This window comes from Punica granatum, chromosome 3 (genome assembly GCF_007655135.1).
Source record: "Punica granatum isolate Tunisia-2019 chromosome 3, ASM765513v2, whole genome shotgun sequence".
NCBI lineage: Eukaryota > Viridiplantae > Streptophyta > Magnoliopsida > Myrtales > Lythraceae > Punica > Punica granatum.
Genome location: NC_045129.1, coordinates 12,146,215 through 12,155,687, shown reverse-complemented (window position 1 = coordinate 12,155,687; position 9,473 = coordinate 12,146,215). Strand labels below are relative to the sequence as shown.

The 9,473-nt window shown below is 39.2% G+C and overlaps 2 protein-coding genes across 2 annotated transcripts; one reads left to right on the top strand and one right to left on the bottom strand.

The window, feature by feature from the left end:
• Positions 1–2,167: 2,167 nt before the first annotated feature.
• LOC116201526 (GDSL esterase/lipase At2g40250-like) lies at positions 2,168–3,778 on the top strand. Its single transcript, XM_031532789.1, has 3 exons — positions 2,168–2,811; positions 2,922–3,201; positions 3,289–3,778. The coding sequence occupies exons 1-3, from the start codon at positions 2,194–2,196 to the stop codon at positions 3,480–3,482; spliced, it is 1,092 nt and encodes a 363-aa protein (XP_031388649.1). The 5' UTR covers positions 2,168–2,193; the 3' UTR covers positions 3,483–3,778.
• Positions 3,779–5,116: 1,338 nt separating this feature from the next.
• LOC116199052 lies at positions 5,117–8,493 on the bottom strand. Its single transcript, XM_031529342.1, has 4 exons — positions 8,065–8,493; positions 7,813–7,924; positions 7,247–7,324; positions 5,117–7,075 (listed from the first exon to the last, which is right to left on the bottom strand). The coding sequence occupies exons 1-4, from the start codon at positions 8,352–8,354 to the stop codon at positions 5,291–5,293; spliced, it is 2,265 nt and encodes a 754-aa protein (XP_031385202.1). The 5' UTR covers positions 8,355–8,493; the 3' UTR covers positions 5,117–5,290.
• Between the last annotated feature and the right edge of the window lie 980 nt (positions 8,494–9,473).

Sequence of the window (9,473 nt, the reverse complement as noted above, 5' to 3'; positions counted from 1 at the left end):
TTCTTCTGGCAACTTGGAAGTCATGGAGAGCTCTTCATTTGCCGATTGAGCACTTCTTCCGCTCTTACGATCAATTTGCTTGGGCAGTAGTGTGAGATGAAAAAAAAAAAAGAACCAAGAATTATAAGAGAAAGCTTGAGAGGATGAGTTTCGGTGAATTGGGATTCTGATTTTGGGTAGAAAATTTGGGTCGTTGAAATTTGATGAGGGTAGAGACACTGAGGGGGTGATGTGTAAATCTGGTGGATTCCATATCGTTCATGCGTAAATGGACGGAAATTATAAAGGAATTTGTAATGAGAGACCATTTCTGACGCATTTAAAAAACATTGATTTGTTATTACCAAAACCAAATCTAGGACACAATTATTAATTTCCTGAAAACTTGGGTTTTTTTTTTACCCTAATAAATGTCATGTGACTAATAGTTTCTTATCAAAAAATTCTAAAAATATTATATTTTATTTATCATAAAGTATCTCATAAAAAGTTAAAACATAATTTTTATATCATAATTATTATAAACTTAAGAAAATCCAAACCAAGAAAAATCAAATCTTATCAATAGATATCTTTCAAAAACTAAAAAAAAATCATTTTTAAAATTTATTATAAAAATAAAACTCAAAATTCCAAGAAAATTCTATCAACAATCCGGGCATTATAAATCTATCTAGTCGAGCTCACCAGTACTCCGCTTTATATTTTTACAAGTCGTGGAGCCCGTGGATTGCACGGGATAGAACGTGATATTAAATAGAATTCGAGAATTCAAAAATTTTACCTAGGTTTATGTTTGAAATATAAAAAGCAAAAGATTGGAGAACCCAAAAATTATGCAAAAGTTTATATGTGAGAAAAAGACGTAAAAGGTTGAAGATTCACCTTCAATCTAATTATAGGCGTTATAAAGTAAACTCGTGTGCATGCATGCGAAAATTGAAGAATTTTGGTAGTTGCAATATTTTTTCAAGGAGAATTAGTCACACTTTATGTTTAGTACCTCCCATATTTATAACATATCATACATAAGATAATATAAATAATACAACTATATCTATAAAAAAAATGATATGATTTGGTTTTGAAATAAAAATATATAACACATCATATCAATAAAAATATGATCTAATTTATTTCTTAAAAAGTAAATTACAAGATTTATTTTATCTGGACTAGATCTTCTCGTGAAATATTTATAATTTTAAAAACTCAAAAAATAAATAAAAAACAGCCTCTCCAATAAATCTATATTTATATGTTTTAAAAAATTTAAAAATTTGTTTTCTGAAATGAACTTAATAACCCAAGAAAATAACGATTGGTCCCACAATCCATATTTATATATTAAAAATTTAAAAATTAAACAATAAATTTTAAAGTAACGAGGAAAAAAAAAGACATGGATATATAGTAATATAGAGCATAAACTTTGCCACATCGCTTTGGATAATTGCTGATTGCTAGTTGTTAAAGTTATATGATAGTATTATCAAGACAAGCTTTATGCCCCTGCACGGTGTGTTTCTTATTGAAAAACTGTGTGAAATATGGCAAATTTCGAAATGAAGGATAGGTCCTTTGGCACGTAAATGGGCACTCATAATCAAGCCTTGAAATATAATATCTCGAGTTCAGAAATTCTCGGCCCAAATCAACACTTGCTTTAAAGAGGCTTGATGAGGTCATGAATATACCATAGTAAACGTAAAGAGTCAAATTATCTTCATCGCGATGAGGGTAGTTTTATGAACGCATAAGAAGTATGAGAATGTTTTGATGGACATACATAGTAGTGATTGAATATATTAAATTTTCACTTAAAAAAAGTGTAGGAGATAAATCAATCAAACTTTATCACTACATTAATCGCGTGTACTTTCAAGAGTAGGAAGAAATAGACTGCTCCAATTAGCCATAAATTGTGGTTGAGGAGTAGGTCGATTTCGAATAACCAATAAGATCACAAATACGATTGTATTTTGCAAATTATATCTTCAAGTTTAATTGAACTAACTAGAATCTCTTTCGATATCTAAATAAATCTAAATTTTATGTGTAGATAAGATTTTATGAATCTAATCAATAGAGCCGATTAGGATTCTTTCAGGGATCTATAAATAGGCGCACCCTAACGTCAAACGATACACACATTGTCAAGCTAAGATCTTTGAGAATCCATCAGCCTTCCCTATGGCATCTCCCAGCGCAACCATCACGATTATCATCGCTTCCGTCCTCCACCTGCTCATCGGCGCATGGGCCTCGCAGCATGGCGTGACCGCCATCTTTGCGTTTGGAGACTCTACTCTGGACCCAGGCAACAACAACCACATTGGCACTCTGTTCGTGAGCAACCATCTCCCGTACGGCCGGGATTTCCCTGGGCACATTCCCACTGGAAGGTTCACAAATGGGAGGCTGGTTACTGACATCCTAATCTCCCAGTTGGGACTGAAGCAGTTCCTCCCAGCATACCTCGACCCAACCCTGAAGGACGAGGACCTCTTGACTGGCGCCAGCTTTGCATCTGCAGGATCCGGCATCGATGATGAGACTGCGGTGCTGGGGCACCTGTTGACCTTGGAATCGCAAGTGCATAACTTCAAGATAGCCCTGAGGAGGATCGAGCGACAAGTCGGGCCCCGGGAAGCCCAGCGGATCGTCAACAACGCCCTGTTTGTTATCAGCTCTGGGACCAACGACATGTTGAACAACTTCTACTGGCTACCGGTTTCGCACAGGAAGCTGCATTTCTCGCTCCCGCAGTACCACGACTTCTTGCTCGAGAGACTCGCACTTATTATTCAGGTTAGCAATTGTGCGAAGTATGTTACTTTTTGAGCGACTATACATGTAGTTATTATCATCAATTCTCGACTCTATACTGATTTCTAAATCGATTGGTTTGATCTTGACAGGATCTATACAGCTTGGGAGCACGCAAGTTTTTAGTCGCAGGGATGCCTCCAACTGGATGCTTGCCGTTGCAGATGACGGCAGGCAGCATATTCCCGTTATTTGGTCCTCACACACTCCAGCGCAGGTGTGTCGAGCAACAGAACAGGGACTCGCAGGCCTACAACGGGAAGCTTCAAATCCTGATCTCGAAGTTGAGTTCCCAAATGGAGGAAGCCAGATTCGCCTATGCTGACATCTACAAGCCCCTGATGGACATTATCCAAAACCCATACGGAGAAGGTAATTGTGAAGAATTTGATTGTTTTTTCTAGGTTTATAAGATGATTGATATTGACTATGTACCTAATCTAACATATATTAATGCAGGTTTTGATGTATCGGCCGAGGGATGCTGTGGGACCGGGCTGGTCGAGACTGGTCCGCTGTGCCTTGTGTTGACCCCGAAGTGCATTGACCCGTCTCGCTATGTGTTTTGGGATTCCATCCACCCAACTGAAGCTGCATACTCTCGAATCGCCGCAGAAATCATCAAGACCACGCTGCCAAAGCTCGTTTCCTAGAAGAACATTTGAATAGTCATGAGGACAGAATGAGATTGATTCAGCTGCATAATACATAGATATACATTAGCTATATGAACATTTGATGCTCATACTAAGCACCTTCAGATTTTCCTTTGTTTAAATTTTTTGGTTGAGCTTTGGCTCTGCTGGTTTTTCTTTCCTTATGGGTCTGGTACGTGAGAAAGTGGATTCAGTGCAAGTCATCCCCTTTGGCTAGTTTTACGTAAATATCTGCTTTGAATATAGAGATGGTTTGCTTATGTAGATACAATGGAATTAAATGAAAGATCTTTATAATTTCAAGGGGAAGAAGTCGACCTACGTTCCTTACTGTACCAGTTTTGGTGAAAATTTCTGATGTATAACTGCATGGAATCAGCTTGGTATCCATAATGGATCACCTTATTGGAAATCCATTCAGGACTAATTTGGAACATAATCCCCTATGATATTAGACAAAATGCGGCATTACAGTCCCAGCAGTTTCTTTGCCTTGATCACAATTTACATGAGATCGATGTATCTTCTGCTACTGGCTGTGCTTCATTGGTTTCTCACACACTTGATTAAATTTTCCTGTGAACATTCTGCGACACTTCATGTCCATTACGTTTATTCAGTTCCTTCAATCTCACTTGCTCACTTCTCATCCAAATCCAAAGAAGATACAATGGATGGTAATTGATGGAAGACAAGGCTGCACATTAACATCTTAGCCTGGAAAGTTCAAACTGCAAGGTTCTTTAGATTAAGATTATCTTTTAACTAATCAAAACGAATCATATGGAATATCTCATGGTTTTAGGAAACTTAGCCATCTGTTCCAGATAACCATTGGGGTTGCTCGGCTCTTTTGGAATTGGATTTCTATTTTCAGGTATTTTTCTGTTTGCATTTTGTGTAACTTCTTAGGTGTGTATAGTATTAGCTACAATTGAAAGGTTGGAATCTCATCTCAACAGCGTTGGATTGCATCTTCTGGAAGTCACTGGCCTGTCATGCCAGGTATCGACTAGGACAAGCTCAACGCTCGTGCAGCATGTATGAGCGCGATTAGGAACAGCTCACTGTTGTGTGCAGATAACTTCATGAGTCTTAGGGCGCTATGTAATTAAATTAAAAGATTGAATGGTAAAGATTGGTTGGTGGGCCCACAAAGCTTAAGAACCATTGCCTACTACATTTGGCTTGGGCGGCCTCGTCAAATTGAATTGGGCTCAGAACAATGCCTTGGGACACAAGAAAAGATTATGCGTAACTTACATATAAACAGCATGACATCTCTAGTTTTAAATTGGATACTAGCACATAGTGTTCTAGACATACAAGCAATGATGAGGTTTCTATTCATTATTTACCATTGTTGGATTGAGCATAACCTATGCCATATCGCCTTGGATCATTGTTCATTGCTAATTGTTAAAGTTATGAGAGTATTTTGAAGACAAGCTTTATGCCCCTGCATCGGGGGTTTTATTGGAAAACTGTGTGAAAAATGGAAAATTCTGAACTTGGAAATGGAATATGCGAAGGATAGGTTCTTTGGCACGTAAATGTGCATCCAATTAGGATTGACCACCTTTTTGTGAAGCTGCTGTTCTCTTGTTTTGTTTGTTAAACCTTACGAGCTAATGATGTTTAAGAGAGTTGTTCCACTTGTAAGATCTCTAAAGATTCAAAGTTGAATTGCACATCAAGAAACAAATGCTGCAAACAGACAAGCTGAAAGTGCACATATATGTCTAAAGACATCCAAGGTACTTCAGTGAGAACATTTGAATAACCCATCTATTCAGTGCTTCAAGCTATGGCATTGGCCGTTTGTTGGGTAACTTTAGCTTGGGTCGCCGTCCTCCTTTAGGGAGCTTCACTCCACCTCGACGCCTCATCATCTGCCACCAAGGCAATTTCTTCTTTTTCTTCTTCTTGCTATTCCTCCTTAAGCCATTCGGATCAGGGGCTCGTAATTTCTTCTTCTTCTTGTGTCCAACGTGCCTCAGGAGTCCCTCTACAAGTGCATGAAAGTGCCCTCCTTGGCTTCTTTTGCCCAATGACTTCTTCGACTTTTGTACTATCTCTCTCCCTCTTGGACCGTGAAGAACGTTCTTCTTCATGTTCGTCCACTTGGACTTGTTGTGAACTCTATCTTCTTCGTTTTCATGGTGATGGTGATGGTGGTGATGGTGGTGATGATGGAATATAAGCCCCAACTTGTTTTTGATCTTTCTGAGCTTCCCAATCTCTTTCCTGGGATTCGGCGATTGGAATTTCCTCCTGGGGCTGACCTCCTTAAGCCGAGGTTGCATGTGCCCTTGTAAGCTTGGAACCGAATCCGAAGAAAATGAGCTGCTATCCTCTGATTCACTTTCACTTCCTTTAGAGGAATCTGTATACGATCGCAAGTAATCCTCACCAGTGTAACTGCTGCTCGGGCTGGTCCGCTGACTGCTTATCCAGCTAGTACTGTATGAAGAGGAATCCTGAGAACGTAAGCTGCTTTCCTCTGATTCAATCTGACATGGCCGATCTCTTTTTGTTGGCATAGGACGACTGATCTTGCGGCCACTATTCCCTTCTGAAGACCTCCTCTTATCAACCCTTTGTTCTATTAGAGCTGGTCCATGATTATTCACACGACCAATTAAGTTATTCCCTATCATCAATTTTCGGTTACTGGAACCAGCAGTAGTCGCATAGTATTGGTTACTAGAACCAGAAGTAGTTGCGGAGTGTATCACATCATGAGTTGGAGCAAACTGCCTCGGTTGCACTACCCCCTCGACTGACTCCTCGTTGTCTGTCTGATTAGGACTCATCTCCATCTCAGCCACGCCCTGTGGGACACGAAACCCATGCCCAAAGTCGCTAGTCTGGCTGGAAGTCCCAGTGGTTAGTTTCGGAACCTGACTCATGCTCCGAAGGGGAGTCTCAGTTCTTCGTGCCATCCTAGCGGTAGATTTGTTATTCTCCCTCTGAGGACTTGGGAAGTTTGCCGGCTTTCTTGTAACTTGCTTGCCTGTCTTAGAAGGATCTGCCATATGTCTTCCAGCAAGTCGCGAGAGATGCTGCAGAACCAAAATCTGGGCCTCAATCCGCTTGATTGCATAAGCTATATCTCTGCGTGGGGAGATCTCTTCTTTCGTGCTATGTGCTTTAACTGATGTAGAGTTTTTGGGCTGAATCTTCTGCTTTGGTGGCTTCTCATTACTCTTTGATGCAGTGCGAAAGAGATTTGAATCTTCAACGGGAACATTTGATTTGTAAAGATGATTGTCTTGTTGGGTCTCTTTCTCTGTCAAAGGTCTTGCATTTGCAACCTCTGGTGAGACCTGCTGCATCGTTCTGTGTTGGAGGCAGATACTGCAGCGTCTGTTCAAGATTCCAGGTTTGTTCGAAGAGACTCCAAGAAACTGAGACGCTTCTCTGGCGGTGGTTATATCATCCTTGTTTGAGATGGTTTTCTGGAAGCTCGACTCACTTTCTATATTTGGGGTAACAAGAGAATTTCTCGCTGCCTGAGTTGAATCGGCAGGCTGCTTTGAAGAGGAAGCAGAAGATGCCACTCGTGTACTTAATTGGTCAGTTAGAATCTGTGCAGCAACAGATCAAATGCTTCATGTCAGAAGAGAATAGTTGCCATAAAACATGACAATATATCACGACTCAAAGAAGAAGCCGTCTTCTCATCCGCAGAGTCCCCAGTCGTTAGAAGTTTCAAGCTACAGCAGTTAACAGGGAAACTAACACGTACAGAATCAAACCTGCGAATATGTTTTAAGAAGTCTTTCTGATGCCTGATCAAGTAGATCCTTTAGCAATGATCGTGCACTGTCATCTAACTGAAAACCGCCATAACAAGAATTAATAACTCGCAGATAAACTACGAACATTTGCTATATGTTAAGAATCAATAACTGCAAATTAGTGTACTGCCAAAAGTACGCTCACTGACATTCATTTCGAGAAAAACTAAAAGAAGATGGCAGATAACCCAAGGAACATGATGAAGAAGCATCCGAACTGAAATTCAGCAATGCAAATGCAGAGCAAAATAAAGAGGAACGGATGGTATCTTTACGCCACACATCACCAAAAGACAGAAAGAATCTCATATTAGGATTCTGAGTTTTTCTATTTCTTTTGTGCAAAAGTTATGATCAAGTCAGTTTTCCTTACAATCAATTAAGGGGGAAAGGAAAAGCATGATACTGTCCTTCTGTCAAAAAATGCATCTTTTAAAGGGAACAAAACAGGAAAATAGGACAACTTCCGATGAATAACCAGACACTCATGGCTAAAGGTTACGCAACATGAATACTAAACGTACATGTCCTGCAACAGAATCAAGTTCTCCATCTTCACTTGTTTGGAGAAGCTCATATAACCGTCTCAGTGCAAGAAGTTCAGAAGCGACCGCCTCAAGCTCCATCACACCAGCCCTATCACCATGAAAATCACCCGGCAAGCAACAATGAATCAGACACCATAAGGCAACTCATATAATCGAGAACGAAGAGCAGAGCAAGAGCACGGGTCCAAACTTAATGGCCCAGAATTCTCTAAAATCAGAATATGGAACCTGTGATTGACGTAACCGGCGGAGGGTGATGACAGTTGAAGATGATGTTCATGTCGAGATTTGTGAGGGAGATTGCCTCCTGTAGTCATCTCTGCTTCTCTCGTTGTCAAATGCTGAGTGACTGTGGCAGTCTTTTTAGAGAATAAGAGTACGCACTGGAGCCTTTTTTTTTTTTTTTTTGGGCCGGGAAGAAGTGTCAACCAACTGTCGCAACGGTGCGTCCCGGAACCGTCTTGTCCTTTTTTTTTTTTTTTTAATCGGCTAGGGACCGTCTCGTCCATTGCAGCCATGAAAGTTGCTTTTCTACTGCACGTAAAGATGGAAAGAGTGAAAAGTAGTCCCCACCTTTTAGTTGTTCTTTCACTTCCGTCTTAAATCCTTTTTCTTTTTCGATTTTGTCCTCACCGTGACTTGTTATGTTCATTTTCGTCCTACTGTTTACTTTTTTGTCAAAACTAATGAATTTCCAATTTTCCTTAAATAAAATTAATGTCTTAAAATAAAAATAATAAAGAAAAAAAAAGAGTGACCGACGAAGGAGAGGTCGTGGGTACCGGCAAACCCCCGAATCAACAAAGATCTTGAGGACTCCGAGATCCCGGCATCGTTGTCCTTTCTTTTCTTTAATTTTTACAAATTAGTTTTATTTACTGAAGATTTAAAACTCATTAATTGGCAGGATAGAAGTGAACAAAACGAGTAACATAGAGAACAAAATCGAACAAGGAAAAGGTTAAAGAAGAAAGTGAAAAAGCAACTAACTAAAGGTTGGAAACTAAAATGGCCTTTGCTCAAAATAAAAATGTCTTCAAATTAAACTCTACAAACTATATTTTATTTTATTTTTTTAATGACCGGAGAACCGGTGTTCAAGATTCGTCCTACCAATCCTCGGATGTCATGCACCCCCTGCGACACATAGACGAGTAAATTGCACGGTTAAACCTAGCAGGTGGCCTCAAGGAGAACATATTCTTTTGACCACTAGGTCAATCCCTTCAGGTTCTAAAATTTAATTTATTAATATAATATACTAGCTTACCATCATGTTGATTCTTCCCAAATCGTGCTGTTAAAATAGATAACACTATTATTATTTTTATTTATTTTCCGATTTGACCATTACTTGGAGATCATTGTTTCAGGTAGTATTGTACTCTGAGGGATTAAAGCTTACTTCCGCATTAAGCGTGACCAATATGTAAATCAAAATTATATTAAAATTCACCCAAAAATATATTAAAATCTTTTAAAAAAGGAAATTTATATTAAAATGAAACTATGACAAAAAATAAAAAAAAAGACGAAGAACATCGAAAGCAAAAGGAAGGTGAGTGTTTAAAGAAATGGAAGTGGGAAAGGAGAGGAAAAAGGGAATTGAGTCTTGCGGTGTAAGGAAATGAGAGGGA

What these genes read in the sequence shown, in the direction of transcription:
- LOC116201526 (XM_031532789.1), top strand. Translation starts at nt 2,194, where the DNA reads ATGGCATCTCCCAGCGCAACCATCACGATTATCATCGCTTCCGTCCTC. An exon ending in GACTCGCACTTATTATTCAG is followed by an intron (nt 2,812 to 2,921) that starts GTTAGCAATTGT and finishes TGATCTTGACAG; the next exon opens with GATCTATACAGCTTGGGAGC. An exon ending in CCAAAACCCATACGGAGAAG is followed by an intron (nt 3,202 to 3,288) that starts GTAATTGTGAAG and finishes ATATTAATGCAG; the next exon opens with GTTTTGATGTATCGGCCGAG.
- LOC116199052 (XM_031529342.1), bottom strand. Translation starts at nt 8,354, where the DNA reads ATGGCTGCAATGGACGAGACGGTCCCTAGCCGATTAAAAAAAAAAAAA. An exon ending in GCCGGTTACGTCAATCACAG is followed by an intron (nt 7,925 to 8,064) that starts GTTCCATATTCT and finishes TCATGGTGATAG; the next exon opens with GGCTGGTGTGATGGAGCTTG. An exon ending in TTCTTAAAACATATTCGCAG is followed by an intron (nt 7,076 to 7,246) that starts GTTTGATTCTGT and finishes GTTGCTGCACAG; the next exon opens with ATTCTAACTGACCAATTAAG.